At 37.4% G+C, this 25,712-nt stretch overlaps 2 protein-coding genes across 4 annotated transcripts in view; one reads left to right on the top strand and one right to left on the bottom strand.

Moving 5' to 3' along the window:
* actr10 (actin related protein 10) overlaps window positions 1-22,773 on the top strand; it is a 29,846-nt gene extending 7,073 nt beyond the window's left edge. The window contains exons 3-13 of the mRNA XM_059957321.1: window positions 277-359; window positions 1,263-1,371; window positions 4,734-4,841; window positions 6,391-6,458; window positions 6,548-6,627; window positions 6,908-6,943; window positions 8,251-8,330; window positions 8,413-8,486; window positions 14,459-14,540; window positions 15,816-16,017; window positions 21,497-22,773. Coding sequence (XP_059813304.1) covers window positions 277-359; window positions 1,263-1,371; window positions 4,734-4,841; window positions 6,391-6,458; window positions 6,548-6,627; window positions 6,908-6,943; window positions 8,251-8,330; window positions 8,413-8,486; window positions 14,459-14,540; window positions 15,816-16,017; window positions 21,497-21,678 — 1,104 coding nt within the window. The 3' untranslated portion in view covers window positions 21,679-22,773. The remainder of the gene's footprint in view (window positions 1-276; window positions 360-1,262; window positions 1,372-4,733; window positions 4,842-6,390; window positions 6,459-6,547; window positions 6,628-6,907; window positions 6,944-8,250; window positions 8,331-8,412; window positions 8,487-14,458; window positions 14,541-15,815; window positions 16,018-21,496) is intronic.
* A 681-nt stretch (window positions 22,774-23,454) lies between these two features.
* The window catches only part of LOC132385272 (F-box/WD repeat-containing protein 7-like), a 34,297-nt gene continuing 32,039 nt past the window's right edge, over window positions 23,455-25,712 (bottom strand). For all 3 annotated transcript variants that reach the window (XM_059957302.1, XM_059957307.1, XM_059957298.1), the window contains exon 13: window positions 23,455-24,627. In XM_059957302.1, coding sequence (XP_059813285.1) covers window positions 24,499-24,627 — 129 coding nt within the window. In that variant the 3' untranslated portion in view covers window positions 23,455-24,498. The remainder of the gene's footprint in view (window positions 24,628-25,712) is intronic.

Genomic DNA, 25,712 nt, shown 5'->3' with positions numbered 1-25,712 from the left:
TCGAGTTTGAAAAGATAACTTTCTTCATGTACTGTTGTCAACAACAATATCTTCAGTTTCTCACAGCTTGTAAATGAGCTGATTGCAGTGCTTTATGGGTACAGTAGTGACAGTAATAAAGATGAATTGGTTGAGCGTATGATACCTGTGTGGAATAGTTTTTCTCTGACCAATTCTTTCAGGGCTTTAATCAGCATGGACCTGCAGTGATTTAAAACTTCCAAATAATCTTGAATGTTGCTCATTTGTATTTGTGCATGCATTTCTGTTTTGCAGGCTATTAAAGTAGTTCAATATAATATCAATACTGAAGAACTTTATGGTTATTTGAAAGAATTTATTCACATGCTGTACTTCAGGTAGGGCATGTTTAAAAACTATTTTACTAAGTTGATGTTTAAATACTATTCTGCATGCAAAGCAGATGAATTTTAGTTCAGAGTAGAATCTTAATAACTGTGAAGTTTTTATCTTTCTCCAAAAAAAAATGCATGCTTTCCTAAATCTGTATACAGTATTCTTCATCGAGCTGCTGGAGTGTGCTTCATCTAGCTGCTAGAGCGTTATTTAAAATAAAGACGTAATAAAATTTCAGGTTGGGGTTGTGCACAGGAAAATCTAATCACTTGCCATAAGTCCAGAGAAGATGGATGCAAAAGGCCCTGTAAGATTTTTCTCCAGAGCTGTTTACGCTATGGAAGAGCCCTCATGGAATTTCTTCGTCACAATTTTTAAGAGCATCTAAGGACTGAAAACTTGTAATGGAGAATAGTGTTTTAAGACTTACTGGGTTCTGTACACCTCTACTCTCATCTCTAGTGCAAAATAAACAGTAACAACTGAACATTTTTTAATGTTCTGGTTACAGTTTACGTACTTAAGTCCATCACCCCTACTAGGCATAGGCCACCGATAGCAGCTCGCCAGAGTCCTCTGTCCTGGGCCAGTCTTTCACATTGTCCCCAGATGTAGCCCATCTTCTTGGTGTACCCTCCCCTCCAGGGATGGGGTCTCTGGAGCTTCTGCTGGTACTTTTGTTGCTCTAGGTTTTTATGAGATGGGTTTGCCAGCACCATACCCAACCCTCCTTTTGCAACCTGGCATGGGACCATCTGTGGTGGAGTTAATTACACTCTAGTTGTACCCTAATTATATGTTATCCATTAGATTTTTATAACTTTTTAAACACGTTTCATATTGGCTGAGTTTTAGTTGATCAGGTTTGTTTCATGGTGTCATTTTTTTCTCCTTTTCCATAACAGACACTTGCTAGTAAACCCAAGGGATCGTCGAGTTGTTGTCATTGAATCAGTTCTGTGTCCATCACACTTCAGAGAAACACTCACTAAAGTTTTCTTTAAGCACTTTGAGGTAGGAAGTTGATGATAATGTTGTACTAAGACCAAAAGAAGTAAAATGCGGTCAGATCAGTTTTTAAAGATGTATTAAAAGGCCCCATGTAAAGTATAGCATACAGTTCTGGTCATCCTATTATAGGAAGGATATCGAGGCTTTGGAGAGGGTACCAAAGAGGTTTATCATAGTGCTGCCTGGATTAGAGGGCATTTGCAATAATGAGAGGTTGAACAAGTTTTGGTTGTTTTTTTCTGGAGAGATGGAGGCTGAGGGGAGATCTGATAAAGGTTTATAAGATGAAGAGAGGCAGAGTAGACAGACAGTATCTTTTCCCCAGTGTTGGAGCATTTAATAACAGAGGGCATGCATTTTAAAGTGAGGGGGTGAAGAGCAAGTTTTTTAGGCCAAGTGTGTTGCATGTCTGGCATGCACTGCCTGGGTTGTTAGTAGAGGCAGATACATTAGGGGCTTTTAAAAGGTGTTTCAATAGACACATGAATGAAAGGAACATGGAAGGACATGGATGTTGATTAGGCAGGAGATTGGTTGGCCACTTGATTACTAATTTAATTGGTTTGGCATAACATGGTGGGCCACAGGGCCTGTTCTTGTGCTGTACTGTTCTATTTTCTATTAACCTTTATGCAGTCTTTTATGAGTATTTATGTATAACCTTTATGAGTATGGCATATTTATCTGGAATTATGAAAAAAAAATGTATTTTTAAGTAGAAGGTTGGTAAGCAAAATATTTGGGCCACTTCTGTTCTCAAGGAAGTGAGATTTTTAGCACTAGCAACTTCTGAAAACAGATAATGTTCTCAGGCAGGGGATGGGAACCGGAGTGATAGAGCTGAGGATGGGGCACTTGGCATACAAGTCGATGCATTGTTAGTGAGACTGTGAGGAGGGACAGGCAGATGACAAGGCAAAATTGCAGTCACTGGGATGAGTTGAAGTGTAGCGTAGTGACAGAAATCAAAAAGGGTGATGAATACAGGACTGAAAGTGTTAATATTTAAATATACACAGTATGCAGAATAAAGTAGGTGATCTTGTGGTGTAGTTAGGGATTGACAGATATGATGTTGTGGGCATCACCAAGTCATTAACTGAAAGAAGATCATAATTGGGAGCTGAACATCCAAGGATACACATTGTATTGAAAGAACAGACAGGTAGCATAAGGGGTGGAGTGGCTCTGTTAGATTTTAAAAAATCCTTAGAAAGAGGGGAATAGGATAGGGAGATGCAGAATCCTTTTGGATAAGAATTAAGTTACAAAGATAAAAAGACCCTGATGGGAATTATGTGCATGACCTCTGAACAGTATCCAGGCTGTGGGATACAAATTACAACGGGAGATGGTAAAGGCATGTTAAAAAGGCAGTGTTACAATAGACATGGAGGATTCAGTGTGTAGAAAAAATGGGAAAATCAGGTTGGTGCTGCTTGACCCCAAGAGAGGGAATTTGTAGAATGCCTGCGCAATGCCTTTTTAGAGTGGCTTGTGATTGAGCCCACCAGGGGAATGCCAATTTGGGATTGTGTAATGAAGCAGATTTGATTAGGGAGCTTAAGGTTAAGGAACCTCTTTACGTTACAGGAAACAATGATCATAATGTTCACCCTGCAATTTGAGAAGATAAAATCAGAAGTATCAGTATTACAGTGGAGTAAAGGGAATTATAGAGGCACGAGAGAGGAGCTGGCCAGAGTTGATTGGAAGGGGACACCATCAGAGTTGAAGGCAGAGCAGCAACGGCTGGTGTTTTGGAGGCAATTCAGAAGGTGCAGCATAGATACATCTCAAATATGAAGATGTATTCTAAAGAGAGGATGAGATAACTGGCTAACAAGAGAAATTAAAAATCAGCCCAAAAGCAAAAGAGAGGGCATATAATATAACAAAAATTACTAGGATGTTAGAGAACTGGGAAGCTTTTAAAAACCAACAGAAGGCAACTAAAAAACCCATAAGGAGAGGAAAGGTAAAATATGAAAAGTAAGCTAGCCAATAACTTCAAAGGGGATATCAAAAGTTTTTTCAGATAGATGAAGAGTAAACGGGAGGAAGATTGGATATTGAACTGCTGGAAAATAATGCTGGAGAGCTAGCAATGGGGGCAAAGAAATGTTGGATGAACATGATAAGTATTTTGTGTCAATCTTCACTGTGGAAGCCACCAGCAGTATGTCTGAAATTTGAGAGTACTAGAGCAGAAGTGATTGTGATTGCTATTACTGAGGAGAAAGTGCTTGAGAAACTGAAAAGGTCTGAAGTTAGATAAGTCACCTGGACCAGATGGATTACACCCCAGGGTTCTGAAAAAAAAATAGCTGAAGAGATCATGGGGGCATTAGTAATGATCTTTCAAGAATCAATATATTCTGGAATGGTTCCAGGGCCTGGAAAATTGCAGATGTCACTCCACTCTTTAAGAAGGTGAGGGGGGAATTTTCAAATAAGATTATAGGCCAATTAGCCTGACTTCAGTGATTGGGAAGATATTAGAGTCCTATTATTAAAGATGAGATTTCAGGGTACTTGGAGGCATATGATAAAGTAGGCCAAAGTCAGCATGGTTGGCATAGAACAGAGATGAGGAAAATTTTCTTTAGCCAGAGGGTGGTGAATCTTGAATTCATCATCTTGAACAGCTGTGGAGGCCAAGTCACTGAGTACATTGAAAGCAGAGGTCAATGGATTCTTGATTAAAGGTTATGGGAAGAGGGAATGAGAGAGAGGTGGAGAAGGATAACTAATCAGGCAAGATGGAATAGCAGTACAGATTCAGTGAGCCAACTGGCCTAATTCTGCTCCTCTATCTTATAATCAAGTAGCTAAAAAAGATTACATTAAATTTTAAAATGGAACTTGTCAGTGGCACTAGTCTGATGCAAGTGCTGATACACACCACAGCCTTCAAGGAGATTGTATGTTCCTGTGACCCTGAGTTTCCTCCGGTGCTCTAGTTCCGCCCACAGTCCATGAATGTATTGGTTGGTAGGAACAATTGGCCATTGTAAATTGTCCTGTGATTTGGTGAGGATTGAATCGGGCAATTGTTGGGCAGCATGGCTCAAACAGCTGGAAGGGTTTGTTCCACGCTGTATCTCAATTTTAAAAAAATTAAAAATCAACATTATATTTTATCTTGCAAGTTTTAGTTCTTTGCTGTGCCACTAGATGGAGTGTTGCAGATAGATGCCAGTTCCCTACATGACTGGAATGCAAAACATGGAAAAAACTGTAGTAGTGATTTGCTATTGAATGTGCTACATTTATTGAAAAGTAAATATTTCAAACAATTGCATTTAAATTTTCCCTAGAAAATCATCAATAAGTTGTATTAATTCCTCACTTTGTGCTTTTAGGTTCCTTCAGTGCTGTTTGCTCCATGCCATCTTGTGTCGCTGCTGACTCTTGGTATCAATTCTGCTGTGGTTTTAGATTGTGGATATACAGAAGCACTAGTGTTGCCTGTATCTTTTTGAAAACAATTTTATGAAAGATGAAATGATTATTGGTTACTGAAAATAACTTGTTTCATCAGTGTACATTTTCTAAAAATTATGGTAATAAATGGAAAAGCATGGTTGCAGTCAAGAATTTTAAAAGGCAAACTAATGGAATCCTGATGTGGTTTTACAAAAGTCAGTATTCCTATAATGTGCCCAAACTTCCTCAGATTTTCTAAAAATAAGTTCATTTACCCAAAGCAGCTTAATAAATATCCTTCTAGCCACATTCTTAATACACTGTTGTATCTGTCAGTCACATTGATGCTAATCGTTCATTATCTGCTTTTCCAGTTCTACAGTTTTTAAATATGACTCTATAATTGTTGAGTACCAATTATTTTAAGAGGAAAAATAAATAACTTGCATAGATTTGGAAAAAAATATAAATGTATGAGAATGAAAGAGGATAAGGGAAGACAGTCATTAGATGTAAAGGCTTTATACACTATACTTAACTATTGTAATTTTTTAATTGGTCTTTAAACACAAGTGATGTCCTAATTAAGAGTTTGCCAAATGTGACTTTTGTTCAGATTAGGGGACTGATCACACTGAGACATTATGTACTATCCAGTATTTCTTAAATTGGTAAAAATATTTAGTATGAAGTAAAGCTACTAGGTAGTTCAGAGGATATGGAGATATGGAGTGGTATGTAATACAGTAGAACCAGGTGGTACTTACTAAAAGACATTTGTACTTAAAATGTTTTGTAAAGAAACAGGATAGGTGAAGAAAATATAGTTAAAGAGCAAATAGAAGCTCGAAATTTATAAATAAAACAAACTGAATTATTTGTTTTCTAGGTCTATTGGAGAATGCAGAATCAAGAACATTGTAATTGTGCTACACTATGGTTAACATTATTGTCATTACTGTTTACATTCCAGTAATTTACATTATTACAGCATAGATGTAATAGAAATTGTGGGTACAACATCACTGGGACATTTTTGGACATGAAAGATTTTAAGAAGAAATGGGGGGTTGAGAATTAATAATTGACTTTTGTGCTAGTGCTCAGAAGATTGAGCAGCAGCCAACTGGGGTTATTTAACATTTAGAAGGCTAATAATATGGATAGATAAAAGGTAATTGAAGGAAGGTCACAAAAAATATTCAAAATAAACATAACTTAGAAGACAACTGACTTGTTAAACTGTGTGAACTAATTTGCTGAATTATGTGCCACTCATCTTTATTGAACTTCCCATAAATTATTCTCAATGTTAATTGCTTGGAAAAAAAATATTTTAGAGTTTTGGGCAAACTAAGGAAATCATGAAGTCAAGGTGGCCCCTGAGATATTGAACTTTATGCAAAATTAAAATTAAAAGAATTGTTGGAAATCCCAAATAAAAATTTGCTGGGCAGAATTGCCTTTATGGTACTTAGAGGGGAAAGATACCCCTGAGACTGGGGGGAAATAGAAACTGTAAGGCAATCACGAAGTAGTAAATAAATGTATTCACATTATATTCAATACAAAATATAATCTTAGCTTTGTCAGATATACGAAGGAATTCTGATTTTGAATGCGTGGGAAGCACTTCCACTGGGAGGAAAAGCAATCCATACGTAAGAATTTTAAATTATAACATGCATTCATTGTATTTGAAATTAGTTATGATTAAAACTAAAAAAAGTTCAATATTTTATTACTGAAGGGAGTTACAGTCTCGGTTATTAGAAGAATGCACTGTGGACACTGGAACTAACACTGGAGAAGGCTTAGCATCTGTGATGAGTAAGGCTTAAGTGACATATTTTGATGGTATATTTTTCATAGAGGTAAAATTTCTAAATTTTAAAATAGAAAAGATGTCACTTTTTAATTTCAAAATGTATTGCATCTGAATAATTCATCTTTGGAAGTGTAATTGCAATTTATAATTGGTTAAGATATTAATTCTCTTTGCAAAGAAATCAATCTAATTTTAGATAATTGTCATCCATAATATAAATTTAAAATAGTGTAATGTTACACAGCTTGGGTTTAATATTGCTCTGAAATAATTTTTTGACAGGCTCACTTCCAGAAGATACAATAGAGGATATAAAAGGTAAAAAAAAAACACGTCTTGGAAAAAACAAGCTGCTAGAGGAACTCAGCAGCAGTCAAGCAGCATCTATGAACGCAAAGGGATGGTGTTTTGGATTGGAACCTTCAAAAGGCCTGCGTTCCTCTGGCAGTTTGTGGTTTTTTTTGCTCCAGATTCCATCATCTGGTGTCTTTTGCTCCTCAGTCTTAAGCTGTATTGTTATTATATGGAGAACATTGTGAGGCAAATACAATTCCTTATCAAGTGAAGAAGACCACAATTATTGTAAATCTAGAATAAATCAATGTGGGGCTAAAAGATAATGATATGAAAGAGAAGAGTAGATAATTGCTTCTGATGTTTTTATTGTGAATGTTTTGGGCTGACATAGAAGTTATTATCTGCAGTTCGTAAGTTTAGACTTGCTATCCTCTTTCTTCAAATGCATGAAATAATTTCATAGACATGGAGCAGTACAGCACAGGAACAGGCACTTCAGTCCATGGTATTTGTGCTTACATCTTGTCTGTACATCATCCTTTGCCTGTTTATATGCCTATCTAAAAGCTACTTAAATGTCATCGTCTTATCTGGTTTCACAACCTGTCCTAGCAGCAGTGCATTCCAGACAAAAACTATTCTCTCTGTATTTTAACACTCACAAGACTTTAAACTCCCCCAGTCCCCTCCTTAAAGCTATGCCCTCCTGCATTTAATATTTCTGCACTGGAGGGGGAGGGGGAGAAGAGTAAAGCTTCTGACAACCTACCGTATTTGTTTTTTAAAATAATTTTATATATACTTTTGTCAGGTTACTCTTGGTTTCTGGTGCTCCAGAGAAAATGATCCAAATTTGTCCAACTTCTTCTTGTAACTAATACTCTCCAATCCGGGCTGCATGCTGCTGAGACTCTTCCAAACCCCCTCCACAGCCTCCACATCGTTCCTGTTTATCAGCAACCACAGCTCACACAGTACTCCAAATATGACCTAAATAAAGTTTTATACAGCTGCAACATAACTTAGTGGTCTTTATGTTCAGTGCCCTGACCAGCCAATGAAGGCAAGTATGCAGTACCATTTTAGTTGCCACTTTCAGGGACTTGCACCCCTGGTTCCTCTCTTCATCAGTGCTCCAAAGACTCCTACCATTTACAATATTTTTTTTTTCTTGCACTTGACTTCGTAACATTCTAATATAAAATCTGATAGACTAAACAAAAATGGATACGCTGTATGAAAGTAAAAATACTCAATAAAACCTAGAATGAAGCAAATTAGTGTTTTCAAATATAGTCCCTAACTGTTTTGTTATGGATATTTTACAGTTCGTACTTGCTTTGTCAGTGATCTCCAGCGGGGTCTAAAAATTCAAGCAGCCAAGTTTAACATTGATGGAAAAGCTGAAGTAAGTATTAAGTAGTAGTGAATATAACTGATAAAGTACATGTCTGACTGTTGTTTAATTTTTGTTTTGTATTTATTCATAGCGCCCACAACCACCACCTGATGTGGCATACCCATTGGATGGAGAGAGGATTTTGCATGTCAAAGGATCTATCAGGTTGGATCACTTGTTCAAATATTATAAAGTAAATAATTTTTCCTGTAGGTTGTGATAAAACAAATAATGGGGTGACATGGTATGTTGAAGTGTAGCGGAAGTTTTTTGAGTTCAGTTAAAGTCTTTGTTTTAACAGTGGATTTGGGACAGTTCTTCGGTTGAGAAACCATCATTATACATAAAGAAGAATAGGTAGAGGGCAAATTAGATAGAAAATTAAACTAAGTAACCAGAGGAAAATCAGCTGTCTACCACAGAGAAATAAAAATTAGACAAGTTATATTTCCTTAGTGGCTTTGATAATATTGTCTAATATGCTACATATCCAGACAGAATAAATAAAATGATCTTAAAAATAAACTCTTCTTGGGCTTCCAGCTGGGTACTACAGAAATCGATTATAACCAACGATTCGATGGCAAACTCTGTCATCTTCATCAGGGATGATGCCTGGGCATGTCTAGTCCGGTGGTATTTATACCACCATAGTCCCTCCCTCCTGAATGGTTAGTCCTCATCCAGTCAGGTTTCTGCTTTCCCACCTTGTTTACAACCGAATTCCAGGTTTTACTGAGAGTGAGACCTTTGTCTTTGTTAAAATTCTTTACCTCTAATTTTATTTCAATGGCTTCCTTTACCAGATGGTCCCAAAAGTCAAAGTTAATGTAAAAGCAAAAGAGAGGGCATAGAACAAAGCAAAAATTAGTGAGAAGACAGAGGATTGGAAAGCTTTTAAAACCCTACAGAGAGCAACTAAAAGAATCAATAGAAGGCAAAAGATGACATATGCAAGCAAGCTGGCAAACAATGTCAAAGTGCTTAGTAAAACCTTTTTCAAGTATGTAAAAAATATAAGAGAGATGAGAGTGGATATAGGGCCACTCAAAAATAAGGCTGGAAAAATAATAATGGGGGCCAAGGAGATGTTAGGTGAATAAATTAGTATTTTTCATCTGTCTTCAATGTGGAAGACGCTAGCAGTGTGCCAGATGTTGAACGGTGTGAGGGAAGAAAAGTGAGTCCAGAGAAAAGGTGTTCAAAAAGCTGAAAGACCTAAAGGTACATATGTCACCCGGGCCATATGAATTGCACCCTAAGTTTCTGAAAGAAGTAGTGGTAGAGATCGTGGAGGAGTTACTAATGATCTTTCAAAAATCATTGGACTCTGGCATGGCGCCAGAGGACTGGAAATTTACAAATGTCACTCCATTCTAAGAAAGGAGGAAGGCAGCAGAAAGGAAATTATAAACCAGTTAGCCTGACCTCAGTGGTTGGGAAGACGTTGGAGTCAATTGTTAAGGATAAGGTTATGGAGTACTTGGTTACACAGGACAAAATGAGATAAAGTCAGCAAGGTTTTCTTAAGGGAAAATCTTGCATGATGAGCCTGCTATGAGGAGATTACATGTAGGATAGATAAAGGGGATCCAGTGAATGTTCTATATTTGGACTTTCAGAAGGCCTTTGACAATGTGCCTCAATGAGGCTGCTTTCCAAGTTAAGAATCCGTGGCATTACAGGAAAGTTACTGGCATGGCTAGAGCATTGACTGATTGGTAGGAGACAACAAGTGGATTAAAAGGATCCTTTTCTGGTTAGCTGCCACTGACTAGTGGTGTTCTGCACGGGTCAGTGTTGGGACCATTTCTTTTTATGCTGTATATCAATGATATAGATGATGGTATAGATGGTTTTGTTGCCAAGTTTTCAGATGATACAAAGATTGGTGGAGGGATAGATAGTCTTGAGAAAACAGGTAGGCTCAGAAGAACTTAGACAGATTAGGGGAATGGGCGAGAGAATGGTAAATTAAGTACAATGTTGGAAAATGCTTAGTCTTGCACTTTGGTAATAGAAATAAAAGTGCAGACTATTTTTAAAATCCAAAAATTGTGAACAGTTTTGGGCTCCTCATCTACAAAAGATGTGCTGGCATTGGAGAGGGTTCAAAGGATTCACAAGGATTATTCCAGGAACAAAAGGGTTATCATACAAGGAATGTTTGATAGCTCTGGGTGTGTACTCGTTGGAATTTAGAAGGATTTGGGGGGGGGGGGGGAGATCTCATTGAAACCTTTCGAATGTTGAAAGGCCTAGTCAAAGTAGATGTGGGAAGGATGTTTCCCATGGTAGACGAGTCTAGGACAAGGGGGCACAGCCTCAGGATAGAGGGGCGTCATTTAAAACAAAGATGCGGAGAAATTTCTTTAGCCAAAGGGTGGTGAATTTGTGGAATTTATTACCACAGGTAGCTGTGGAGGCCAGGTCATTGGGTGCATTTGAGGCAGAGCTTGATCAGTTCTTGATTGGACAAGGCATCAAAGGTTACAGGGAGAAGGCGGGGGGGTGGGGGAGGATCAGCCATGATTGAATGGTGGAGCAGACTCGATGGGCCAAATGGCCTAAATTTGCTCCTGTGTCTTATGGTCTTACGAACACGGCATTAAAAATGGAATGTAAAAGTAGCCAATGAATCTAAAAGTAACTGAAAACATGGGAATACAGTCGGCCCTCCTTATCCGCGGGGGATTGGTTCCAGGACCCCCCGTGAATACCAAAAAATGCAGATACTCGTCCCTTATTTAACATGTCCCAATGCAGTGGTCTTTAGGACCCAGCGGAACCCCAGACTTTATTCAGTGTGGTGGACATTAGGACCTGGCGGTGCAGCTCTGAATCCGCAGTGTTTCTGTTCACGAAAATAATCACGATCACGATTGAAAATAAGGTGGAAATAATAAAGCAATCAGAAAGAGGTGAAACACCATCGGTCATTGGAAAAGCATTAGACTACAGTCAGTCAACGGTCAGAACAATTTTAATGGAGCATGTGAAAGGCCCTGCCCCGATGAAAGCTACGATTATTACTAAGCAACGTGGTGGTTTAATTATTGAAATACATATGTTTCTTAAGTGTTTTGTATGCATAGAAAGATAAAATATGTACTATATACTAAGAAAAATGTTTGACTAACTGGAACTAAGTAATACCGGATGTACCTGTTCCGACTTCAAATCCGACATAAAGATGGACTCAGGAACGGAACTCATTCATAACCCGGGGACTGCCTGTACTTTTAAGTCATTTCTAGATTATTTATAATACCTAATACAATGTAAATAATTGTTATACTGTATTGTTTAAGGAATAATGACAAGAAAAAAGAGTCTGTGCATGCTCAAACGAGGAGTGCTGGAGAGAGAACTTCTGGGTTTCCCAACCCACGGTTGGTTGAATCCACGCATGCAGAATCCGTGGATATGGAGGGCCGACTGTACAGGAACAGGGTTAATATGTGTTAATAAAATATTTCTAAAATTCTCAACGCAGTAGACCCATAAAGTACTGGAGGAACTCAACACGTCAGGCGGTACTTACAGAAATGACCAGTCCCAATGAAAAGTCTTCACCCAAAAAGTCGGTGGTTCATTTCCCTCCATAGATGCTGTCTGGGAGTTCCTCCAGCATTTTGGGTGTTCAGGGTTTTCAGCTTCTGCAGAATCTCTTGTCTCCAGTATAGAGGAATTGTCTTCTCACATCATATTCAGGTGGAAAATCTACATATCATTAGAACACACAGAATTGCTTCTGGAGCAAACTGAATTCAGCAGTTACTGCTGTGCCATCTAGCTAGGTGGAATTTGCTCATTCTTTTTATGCCTATATGGGTTGTCCCTGGGTGTTGCAGTTTGTTCCTGCATCCTGAAGATGTGCTGGTCAGTAGCTTAATTTGATGTCTTTGTCATAGTTGGTTAGAAGGAAAATCAGCACGGATTTGATGAGATGAGAGAGAAATGAGTTGCAGGGAAATAATTCAGACATTGGGATTTATGAGAATGATCTGAGAACTAACGTAGACGTTGGGATGATTCACTGCTTCCCATTCCGAAGAAAAATTTAAAAATATGGAAGACCAGGATTATCTTGATCATACTAATCTCTGTGTATTAAATATGGATTTAAAGAGGAAAAGTTGAAAAAGTGTTTTCCATGTAACTTTACAACTTTAGGAGAAAAATGAACATAATATTTTGATGTAATTGTCTTAAAGATGTTATTTGGTCAACAAAAGGTAACATTTTTATACTTAAATAAAACTCAGTAATCAAATACAGTCGGCCTGCCTTGTCCACGGGTTCTGCTTTCATGGATTCAACCAACCATGGAATGGGAAAACCCGGAAGTTCTCTCTCTAGCACTTGTTGTTTGAGTGTGTACAGACTTTTTTCTTGTCATTATTCTGTAAACAATACAGTATAACAACTATTTACATAACATATACATTGTATTAGGTATTATAAGTAATCTAGAAATGAATTAAAAGTACAGGCAGTCCCTGGGTTATAAATTGAGTTCCGTTCCCGAGTCCGTCTTTAAGTCGGATTTGAAGTCGGAACAGGTACATCTGGTATTATTTAGCATCAGTTAGTCAAACGTTTTTCTTAGTATATAGTACATAGTTTACCTTTCTATGCATATAAAACACTTAAGAAACATATGTATTTCAATAATTAAACCACTGTGTTGCTTAGTAATAATTGTAGCTTTCATCGGGGCAGGGCCTTTCACATGCTCCATTAAAATTGTTCCGATTGTTGACGGACTGTAGCCTAACGCTTTTCCAGTGACCGATGGCATTTCACCTCTTTCCAATCGCTTTATTACTTCCACCTTATTTTCAATCCTGATCGTGATTATTTTCGTAAACAGAAACACCGCGGATTCAGAGCTGCACCGCCAGGACCTATTGCCCACTGCACTGGGCATGTTAAATAAAGTCCAGGGTTCCACTGGGTCCTAAAGACCACCGCATTGAGACAGGTTAAATAAAGGACTTGAGCATCCGTGTTTTTTGGTATCCATGGGGGGTCTCGGAACCAATCCCCCATGGATAAGGAGGGCCGACTGAAAAATTTTCAAAAACTGACTGACATTTTATATCAAAGCAAATTGATTTGTTACAATTAACTTGGGATTTTTGTAACCTTAAAGTAATTCCATAAATGTTTCCTGCATTATTTTTTAATTGTAATTAAGGAATGGTACTGCTTCAAGTTTAATTGTAACCATTAAATTTTGGAGTGTTATGAAATCCCGTAACTGGATCACTTACCAGCAAAGATAGAGAGGTCTGTTGAAGTCTGATGGTACTATTTTTAAAAGTCTTTATTTATGAAGGGGCACAAAAATAAGATTAATACAAACATTCAGATAATATACGTCGTCACTACTCAATCTAAAAGCGCGGGTCTAATAATAACCGTCAATAAGAAACAGCTCGATCGTTTGTCTAGGGGATAATATATTGTCCGATGGAAATATAAAAGTCACTCAGTTCCTGCAGGCTTCAGCCTTTGGGGACCGCTGGGTTTTCACTTGTTGGGGAGAGAGAGATTTGTGAGAAAAGAAACTTGCTCGGGTCTTTTATGAAGCAAATCCGTTGAATCAGGGGAGCGGGCTTCCCCGTTGTTAGCTAAAAGCTGGTTTCCATGGTTCCAGCCACGGAATCGGGTGCACGTGGCTTTCTTCAAATGGCTTCCCGCTACTACGGGATCGTTAGCGTTTCTTCTGGTGCGTCTGAAGGGGTTGTTCCCCCAGACCCTCTTTTATACTTCCTCACGGGGTCTCAGATGTCAATCAGGTTGGGATGATGCAATCTCTCTCTCAACCAGCCCACTTTGCCCGAGGGCTTGCACGTAGCCTAGTCCCCAATCCACAAACGTGGTCTCCAGGAGACAATGGTCAATGTCGCGTTATTTTGCATCACTGGAACGAGGCATTCGGCACATCTCTCTCTCCCATTTCCTGGATCTACTGACCCCCCCCCCCCCCCCCTCAACTAGTGCTCTTGCGATTCTCAGAAAGGAGGGGGCTGCGGGCATAACAGGGGTAAATAAGATACTAGCTTATAGCCAATGTCAGAAGTAATAAGATAGAATCTTAAAGATATTTTTATTCCTTTTTGTTATAGAGATTCTGTAATTGAAATTCTTTTTGAACAAGATAATGAAGAAAAATCCATCGCTGCTTTAATCCTTGACTCACTTTTACAGGTAACAGAGTACATTGTGCTGAATTTCATCTTTTACAAAGATTCTCAATTTCTTATATTCTAGTTGGTCATTGTAGTATATGAAGAAATGACCCAAGTTCAAATGTTATATTGTAATCAAAGTGACTTGTATTTGGGATAGATTTGATCAATAACCGGGGACAAGATGTTACACAATTTCCCCCAAACTTGCTCTTTAGTCATATTCTAGATTATAAATCTGCATCATAAAACATCAGCAATATCAAATCGTTATAAAGAGTTTTATCTCAGTTTAAAGAGGAGCTGTAATTTTTCCCAATCTTCCTTTTGGACAAAGCACCCATTATCATTCCCTAAAATAGACCTTTCTATTTCCCCAAAAATAAGGCTGATAACTTATTTCATTTACTGTTGTTAGATCTGTTCTTTAGCATTCACTACAAAATAAGTGGTGGACTCACAAATATTCTGCTGGGAGGAGATCAGGGAAATCTTGATGGCATGATACGTATTATGTGAAAACAGGTTCTTGTAAAATGTAAATCAAGCCATAACCTAGAGCAGCATAATGTGGCCAAAGAGCCAAAGAACTGCCTCCATTTTTTTCCTAGATATAGTAATACTCATTAAGGAGAATACAAATAGCATTTTGCAACAGAAAATAACAAGGGTTTCCAGAATAAATACACATCCATTAAAATACATCCCTGGTCAGTTGTGCTGATACATGATATTGGACTAACAATTATCATAATCTGTCCCTGCAGTTTAAATATTAATTCAAATGCATTGCTGCTGCTTTATAGTACACTTAGCACAATCAGCAGGGGTGAAGTAATTTGAGCAATAATATGTTACTAATTTTTCCCCTGTTGGAAAGCATTGCAAAGATTTTAACTTCACTTTTCCCACTACCTTTATGATTAATATTAAAGATTCCAAATATCTCTCAGTGGGGGATGAGAACACACAATTAAATGAAAGCAGAAGTATGCCACCTGTCTGTTTTCTAATATAATCATGGTTCATGTGTCCCAAGTGTCAACTCTCTCCGTATCCATAAATTTCCTTATGTTCCAAAAATGTATCTTGCTCTTTAAATACCTCCAATAATCTAACTGCTGAATAGAGATGAAGATTTTGAATTATTTCTGAGTCTGTTGGCCTCTAGCATATGTATCTATGCCAGAGTGTGGATTGATTACTCATTTGGGCATAGGCAGAACATAGTTTTGAGAAAATAGAGGGCAATAATGATATTTCTCTTTTGTTTTTCTGTAAACATTATTGTCAGTGCCCTATTGACACAAGAAAACAACTGGCAGAAAATCTTGTGATCATTGGTGGAACTGCTATGCTGCCCGGCTTCCTGCATCGTATTCTGGATGAAATTCGGTATCTGGTGCAAAAACCAAAATACAAAGATGTGTTGGCTACAAAGACTTTTAAAGTTCATACTCCACCAGCAAAACCAAATGCTGTGGCTTGGTTAGGAGGTGAGAATGAGTTCTGTGTAGCAAATCTAGATTAATAATACCTTGGGTATTTGTTTACAATTTTATTGTATCACTAGACTATTTGTTTCAGAGAATGTAATGTGTGTTCAAAGTGGAAATGATACACAGTGGCACATCTATCTCACTTAACTGTGTGGTTATATCTGTAGTTCTCTGTCCTGTTCAATACTGAGTATATAATGAGGTCTCTTAATGCATTATATAGTGTATTGAACCAAAACTTTGCATAAAGGATTTTTTTACTACTTGCACATCAAAGGCTGAATATAATAATAAGTCCAATAAGAAGGTATTTTTAGGATTTTTGGTGCTGGACTAGCAGATTTTCCTGACTATTAGATGTTATTTCAACCTTACATAATTTTATTGCTTTTTTTTAGATGTTAAAATAAGTTTTACAGTAAACCAAACATTTTTTTATACATATATATAGAATAGCACAGCACATTACAGGCCCTTCGGCCCACAATGTTGTGCCAACTCTCAAACCCTGCCTCCCAAATAACCCCCCCACCTTAAATTCCTCCATATACCTGTCTAGTAGTCTCTTCCTCTAACATCCCCCTTGAACTTCCCTCCCCTTACCTTAAGGCCATGTTGTACTGAGCAGTGGTGCCCTGGGGAAGAGGTGCTGGCTATCCACTGTATCTATTCCTCTTAATATCTTGTACACCTCTATCATGTCTCCTCTCATCCTGCTTCTCCCCAAAGTGTAAAGCCCTAGCTCCCTTAATCTCTGATCATTATCCATACTTTCTAAACCAGACAGCATCCTGGTAAATCTCCTCTGTACCCTTTCCAATGCTTCCACATCCTTCCTATAGTGAGGCGACCAGAACTGGACACAGTACTCCAAGTGTGACCTAACCAGAGTTTTATAGAGCTGCATCATTACATCACAACTCTTAAACTCTGTCCCTCGACTTATGAAAGCTAACACCCCATAAGCTTTCTTAATTACCCTATTTACCTGTGAGGCAACTTTCAGGGATCTATGGACATGTACCCACACATCCCTCTGCACTTCCACACTCCCAAGTATCCTGCCATTTACTTTGTACCCTGCCTTGGAGTTTTTCCTTCCAAAGTGTACCACCTCACACTTCTCTGGGTTGAACTCCATCTGCCACTTCTCAGCCCACTTCTGCATCCTGTCAGTGTCTCTCTGCAATCTTTGACAATCCTCTACACTATACAACACCACCAACCTTTGTGTCGTCTGCAAACTTGCCAACCCACCCTTCTACCCCCACATCCAGATCGTTAAGAAAAATCACAAAAAGTTGAGGTCCCAGAACAGATCCTTGTGGGACACCACTAGTCACAATCCTCCAATCTGAATGTATTCCCTCCACCACGACCCTCTGCCTTCTGTAGGCAAGCCAATTCTGAATCCACCTGGCTAAACTTCCCTGGATCCCATGCCTTCTGACTTTCTGAATAAGCCTACCGTGTGGAACCTTGTCAAATGCCTTACTTAAAATCCATGTAGATCACATCCACTCCACTACCCTCATCTATATGCCTGGTCACCTCCTCAAAAAAACTCTATCAGGCTTGTTAGACATGATCTGCCCTTCACAAAGCCATGCTGACTGTCCCTGATCAGACCATGATTCTCTCAATGCCCGTAGATCCTATCTCTAAGAAACTTTTCCAACAGCTTTCCCACCACAGACATAAGGCTCACTGGTCTATAATTACCCGGACTATCCCTACTACCTTTTTTGAACAAGGGGACAACATTCGCCTCCCTCCAATCCTCCAGTACCATTCCCGTGGACAACGAGGACATAAAGATCCTAGCCAGAAGCTCAGCAATCTCTTCCCTCGCCTCATGGAGCAGCCTGAGGAATATTCCGTCAGGACCCAGGGACTTATCCATCCTAATGTATTTTAACAACTCCAACACCTCCTGTCCCTTAATATCAACATGCTCCAGAACATCAACCTCACTCATATTGTCCTCGCCATCATCAAGTTCCCTCTCATTGGTGAATATATCAAAGAGGAGTATTCATTGAGGAGCTCACTCACTTACACAGCCTCCAGGCTCATCTTCCCACCTTTATGTCTAATCGGTCCTACCTTCACTCCTGTTATCCTTTTGTTCTTCACATAATTGAAAAATGTCTTTGGGTTTTCCTTTACCCTACTCGCCAAGGCTTTCTCATGCCCCCTTCTTGCTCTTCTCAGCCCCTTCTTAAGCTCCTTTCTTGCTACCCTATATTCCTCAATAGATCCATCTGATCCTTGTTTTCTAAACCTCATGTATGCTGCCTTCTTCCACCTGACTAGATTCTCCACTTCACTTGTTACCCATGGTTCCTTCACCCTACCATTCTTTATCTTCCTCACCGGGACAAATTTATCCCTAACATCCTGCAAGAGATCCTTAAACATCGATCACATGTCCATAGTACATTTCCCTGCAAAAACATCATCCCAATTCACACCCGCAAGTTCTAGCCTTATAGCCTCATACTTTGCCCTTCCCCAATTAAAAATTTTCCTGTCTTCTCTGATTCTGACCTTTTCCATGATAATGCTAAAGGCCAGGGAGCGGTGATCACTGTCCCCCAGATGCTCACCCACTGAGAGATCTGTGACCTTACCCGGTTCCTTATCTAATACTAGATCTAGTATGGCATTCCCCTTAGTCGGCCTGTCAGCATACTGTGACAGGAATCCGTCCTGGACACACTTAACAAACTCTGTCCCATCTAAACCCTTAGAACTAATCAGGTGCCAATCAATATTAGAGAAGCTAAAGTTGCCCATGATAATAACCCTGTTATTTTTGCACCTTTCCAAAATCTGCCTCCCAATCTGCTCCTCAGTATCTCTGCTGCTACCAGGGGGCCTATAGAATACCTCCAATAGTTTAACTGCTCCCTTCCTGTTCCTGACTTCCACCCATACTGACTCAAAAGAGGATCCTGCTACATTACCCCCCCCCCTTCTGTAGCTGTAATAGTATCCCTGACCAGTAATGCCACCCTTTCTCTCCTTCCCCCCCCCCCCCCCCCTCTAACCTAAGTACTGAAATCCAGGAATATTGAGAATCCATTCCTGCCCTGGTGCCAGCCAAGAATCTGTAATGGCCACTACATCATAATTCCATGTATGTATCCAAGCTCTTAGTTCATCACCTTTGTACCTGATGCTTCTTGCATTGAAGTGCACACACTTTAGCCCTTCTACCTTACTTCCTTTACAAATATGGGAAGGGTATGGAGGACTTCCGTCTGAGTGAATGGAAAGGGTGTATGAAACCTGGGCTCCAGTAAGTGGGAAAGGAGTGTGATAAACATTACCTATTGAGCTGGGTATCAAATCACTGTATAGCAGATTATTAGAGTTGCTATAATTAATATTTTTGTGACTCTTTCAACTCTCAAAATCTGAAAAAGTGCTGTAAAACCAAAATTGTTTCTGACAAATAAAAACAAATAAATTTTCTCAGTGATAAATGCAAGGTTACATGTCTGGCAAACTGAAACACAATAATTCAACCAGTGTATTTCATTTTCTTTGTCTTGTAGAATAGGTCTGTGTGTATATTAGCTGTTCAAAGTGGTTGTTCACTCTAATTTTCTCCATAACCATGCAGGCTTAGTTCTGTTCAAATGGATATCCAATTACCGTGAGAGTCTTTTTGGGAATTTTACTACATCACCTGTGCTCTAGCCTGTAAACAGTCTCTATTTAAAATAACTTTGCCTCTTTTCATTCTAGAGCTATTTGGTAATTACTTTATATCTGTGACTGATTATTAACTCATTTGCAAAAAGAAATAATTCTTACTACTTGTTTTATCAAAACACTTTTGAATGCTCTTGCTTATTTTGATCCTAGAACTTTTCCACCTCTTCAAATCTTTTTAAAAATTGTTGCTAATTTATGTTCATATTCTAATTTTGGTTTTGCTGTCTATCTTATAGTACCCTTTTAAAGAGCCTAACAGATATGCTGTTATTTTTGACAGCTTAAGCCTTTTTCTTTAAATTAATACTGACTTCTCTTGTTAGTAATAGCTGCACCACTTTTCATAGGAGCTTTTGTGTTTTAAAGGGACTTATTTGTATGAACTATGTATTAATTCTTTAGATGGCAGCCATACCTTTATGATTTTTATTTTTGCTTTAAAAGTAGGATGTGTTAGTTGACTATAGTAGATTCAGAAACTTCCCAATTTACAATAGTCAACTATTGCTTTATAATTTTATAATTCACTCAGTTTAGAAATTAAGTCTGTGGTTTCCATTGAATTAAGTCACTGTCAATCTTATTATTAATTAACCCTTATTGATTTCTCTGACTACAAATCTAAAAATCCTTATACATACGCTCTAAATTGCTTCTGTACAATATTACTGCGAACTCAGTGTCGTCCATAATTATTGCATTCACCTTGTTATGTGTGCCCATTTTCAGATTTATTTTTTTATCCCTTATACCTGTTGATAATGCTATCCACAGATCTGTATGTTTATCCCAGGCCCATATTGATTTTTTCAAATAAATGTATTTACATATCAAAGAACCAATCATTATTTTTAATAAAATGGTGCATTGGGTACATTGGAAAGAGCCTTAAAGTGTTAGTTTATTATCTGCAGGAAACTGTGCCTCTTTGCTGGCAGATAATAAGGACTTGTATATATTAGGCCCTAACAGCATTTTCTGTTTTTCAACAGTAGTTCCACCAAACAGATCCTGTTTATTTTTATGAGCTAGGCTATTCTTTTTTCATTGCCTGTCTCTAAGTTAAATACACTGAAATAATTAAATCATGACTGTCTTAGTCTTAGTTATTATATCTGTATTGCATTTCTTCATACCTTCAGCCCAAATACATAATCTCACAACTACTCTATTAAATTTCATTTGCCACTTATCATTCCATTCTTTTACCAATGCATCTTCTCATGCAATCTGTATTATGTTCACTCTTTTTCCATATGTCCAAATTTGCTCATTGATAGTTTTTAAAATACTTTTCTGTATTCCAGTATCCATTTCATTTTTATGCCTCCTTGGAGAACGCTTTTGTTCATTATCCTGTGGTTTTGAGAATTAACCATTGATCATGACTCATTATTTTCTGTCCCTTAAGTCATTTTTTTATCTTGAGCTATCATTGCCTCTCCAATTCCATATTATATATCAGCTTTTTATAATGTACTTTGTCTTGTTGGTTAGCTTTATCTTTGGTCTTCTAATATAAATGTATTTGTTCATTCTCTAAGAGTTAATTATGTCAATCCATATGAAAAAGAACTAATTCAGTTTTTAAAAATCACTTCCCTTCTGAAATTTAGCTATCGTACACTATTGTATTAATAATTGGACAATATCAGATAGACAGGATAAATGCACTGTGTGAGATTTATAAGGCAGAGAATATTATTTTTGATTGAGTTTTATCATTAATCATTATTTTTTTTAATTCTAGGTGCTATTTTTGGAGCTCTGCAGGACATATTAGGTAGCCGTTCAGTCTCCAAAGAATACTACAACCAGACAGGTCGTATTCCTGACTGGTGCTGCTTGAATAACCCACCACTGGAAATGATGTATGAAACCAGCAAAGCTCCTCCTCCATTGATGAAGAGAGCATATTCTACGGAGAAGTAGAGAGCTTCATGGTCTCTGGCAAACTAGTTTCTAAGTTATGTACTGTTTTAGAATTATATTGTATGCTGAGATTTTCATAATAATGTTGCTCAAAATATCTACATATTATATAAATGTTTGATCAGTTACTTGATATTCTTTAATGTTCTTAACTAAACTATTGCATGTTTCCAAAATGTATGTTAATATCTAACTGCTCAAAGCTTAAGAAAAGTATGGCATTAAATTAATGCTATAAGTGCTACTGAAGATAATTTTTTTGGGCCCGGTTGATATAATGGTTTGAATTTGCAGATGCTTAACTGTAAGTCAATTCTGCTGTATAAATACTTTTTGGGTCCAAAGTTAACAAAAATAAAAGTTCTCAAAGCCACACAAAATTTACCTTAGGAAATGTAAATCCATATTTTCTGAATATTTGTTAGTTACTGTTCTGTGGCATACAACATTTTCTTAATTAGGAAAACCACATTTTAAATGAATTCATACATTTACAAGATTTACATTCCTAAAAAATCAATCTTGACTAGTCAGTACATATGAGTATTGAAATTTTGCAGATCTTTCCATGACAGAGAAAGTTGGATTCCATTTCCTTATGTTTATGTCCACGTTCTTTCAAAAACCACTTCTTTCACCAAGTTTCTAGTCATGCCTCAGTCATCTTTGATGTCTATTTTTGTTTTTTGAGCGATGTTGATTAAAATATCAAACTAACCTATAACATTATGTCTTTCTCTCCTTGTATCACAAACGAGGCAGATTTCCATGGAACCTGAGTTACCTGATTTGGTTGAATGCATATGGTATCAGACTTTACAACAGGTGGAAAATAGTTGTGGAAGTAAACAAACACATTACCATTATCCTTGCTAAGTGAAAAAAAAACTAGGCAGAGGACAGTTAAATGCTCTTACTTATCCTGATTTCTGTTTTTTGGCAAACCACAACAGCCCTTTAATTTTGCCAAGTAAATCAGATTTTAGATCTTTAGATTGCATACGATACCCATGTAGATATTTTTAAGGATTACTGTATTATAATTGTGTGTAGCCTAAATGTAAATAAACCCAAAATAACTGGTGTGGCATTGCATCTTTGAGAAGTTGTCATTCATTTAATGTCAGTTAATCACTGGCCTCACTTCATTAAACTAAACTATAAATTGGACTTCTGCAGCAATTATTTCAGTCAGGACAGTTCACTTAATGTGAACCCAATGAACACATTGCTTATAGTAGTACGTCTAACAGTACTTAAACAATCATTCTTTCACTGGTTGATACCAGAACAACAACTTCCTGATTATTAAACCATGTAAGTCAAAATAATAGGACAAATGCTGTTGCAATTCCTTATCTTGGAAGAGTGTCAAACTGAGGAAATACATTTACAGCAGGTTGATCAGTTGTATAAAAATCAAAAGAATAATTTGTTAAGGTTTTTAAAATGTGGAAATAATCTACAAAACTTTCAATTAGTATTTTTTTTTGTTTTACTGAATTATTGTAATTGTGGCCCATGTGTTCATTAATATTTCCATTTCAGAATTTCCTAATCAGAGATTTTAAATCACTTAAGTTACTACAGCACTTGAGTGACAAATATGCTTTTGAAATTCTGATGTTTTCCCCAACAAAGTTCAGGATGGGTATATTTTCGTGTTTCACATATTTTCTGAATTAGCTGTGATATATGGAATAATATATTGAGCTGCTCACACTTTGATAAATGAATTTTAGAAATTGCAGATAAACTGGACTCTGAAAACTTACACTTGGTCCTCAATCACACTTTATTTACTTGCACATAAGGAGAACGGCTTGGCCCCTGTCACCAAACTGTTTTGAAGTGTAAACAAAAAAAATGATATTTTTATACAGATACTAATCAATTGGTAGCCTTATGGATGTTCAGATTCCTTATTTGCATAATCAGTCACAAATCTCACTATAATACAGGGATTAGTAACCAATAGAAACTACAAGCTAATAGCTAATTCTACCTTAGTAATGACTATTTGTCTGTGTGCCTTGCATCATTGGCATGTATTCTTAATATGTCTTGGTGAGCCACATACAGTAGCTTCGATTCCCTGCTTTGCAAAAAAATTATGTTCTTCAAAGATCTTTCTTACTTGGATTAATTGAACACTATCTGTAAATATTTTTGCCTGCACATTATCTTAACCCTTGTTTTGCTGTAACTTTCACAACAGCTGTACTGGGTGTTTATGCTAAATTTGTGACACAATTATAGCTGAGCAGGAAAGGCCTTGTTGAAGTTCAACTTGCATAAAGTATTTATTTATATTGGAAAATTGGTGATGGGGGAGTGTTCTTCCTGGATTATAGTAGCCAATTAGAAGAACATCTGAGATTGCCTGCATGGTTGTTTTGGAATAGCCTTCATAATATATTATGCTTTTTTACACACTCAAACTCTGTTGTTTATTGGAATTATTATTTATTAAAGCCCTGTTGAAGTGAATTAAGAAAAGTGACAGATTTTGGAAAGAATGTTTTCTTGATTTTCATGGCACAAAATTTGAAAGCTAGACTTGTTCAATGCTAAGGAAAATAATGAAGGAACTCCACTGGAGTTTTGAAATTTTGAATGAAAGTTCAATGCTATAAATATTAGATTTTAAACAATTCTGTACATTATAGTCATATAAAGAAAATTGCGAAGAATTGAGGAGGGAAAAAAAGCAAAGCCTGGAAAGTCCTTTGGCCTTGTACAGAGTTGGGTATGTTTAAAAATCCTATTTTTACAATATAAGTTAGTAACTGATATCTCTAAGCATCTAACTACAATAATTTACCAATAACTCAGAATAGTTAAAATCCCAGGTGATTCTGGAGAAGCTGTAATGACCTTTGTCTCATTGACCCAAACTTTATGCAGAAGAGATGGATTTCTATGGATTATATTAACCAGTCTCCCTTCCTAGGGAAAAAAAAACATGGATATCAAGGACAGGAAGACAGCACAGAAATACACAGTTTCAAGGAAGTTTATGAACCCTTTGCAATTACCTGGTTTTCTGCATTAATACCTCATAACAAGTAGTCTGATCAAGTCACAATAATAGAAAAACTCAATCAGCCTAAATAACACAAAAAATTGTATTTTACTTGTCTTTATTGAACAATTTTTTCATCATTCACAGTTCAGGCTGGAAAAAGTATGTGAACCCTTGTATTTCATAACTTGTAGATCCTCCTTTAGCAGCAGTAACCTCCATCAAACATTTGCTGCAGCTGCTGATTAGACTTGCACAATGGTGAGGAGAAGTTTTAGATCATACCTCCGTCCAAAACTGTTTCCGTTCATCAGTATTTTTGGGATACTTGCATGAGCAGCCCTCTTAAGGACATGCCACAGCATCTCAATTGGGTTAACATCTGGGCTCTCTGACTTGGTCATTCCAAAGCACGAGCTTTCTTCTTTTTAAAACTTTCTGTTGTTCATTTACTCTTGTGTTTCAGATCATTGTCTTGTTGCATCATCCAACTTCTGTTAAGCTTTAGGTGACAGACTGCTACCCTGATATTCTCCTATAAAATGTCTTGATACAATTTTAAATTCATTGCTTCTTCAATTATTGCAAGCATTCAGGCCCCAAGGCAGCAAAGCAGCCCCAAACCATGATGCTCTTTCCACCATGTTTCACAGTTGGGATGATATTTTGCTGTTGCTGTGGAGTGTCCTTATTACACCAAACAAAGAGGTGTGCATTTCTGCCAAGAAGTTCAACTTTTGTCTGATCTGTCCACAAAACATTCTCCCAGAAGTGCTGTGGAATATCCAGGTGGTCTTTTGCTTACTTGAGACATGCAGGAATGTTTTTTCATTTGGTTTTGGAGAGCAGAGGTTTCCTTTGTGGTATCCTTCCATGAACACCAGTATTCAGTATTTTTCTTACAGTGGACATATAAACAGAGACTTTTTTTTTAGCAAGTTCTAGAGACTTATGCAGATCTTTTGCTGTTACCCTTAGGTTCTTGTTCACTTTCAGCATTGCACATTGT

This window comes from Hypanus sabinus, chromosome 2, assembly GCF_030144855.1.
Source record: "Hypanus sabinus isolate sHypSab1 chromosome 2, sHypSab1.hap1, whole genome shotgun sequence".
NCBI lineage: Eukaryota > Metazoa > Chordata > Chondrichthyes > Myliobatiformes > Dasyatidae > Hypanus > Hypanus sabinus.
This window is presented reverse-complemented; position numbering and strand designations above follow the sequence as displayed.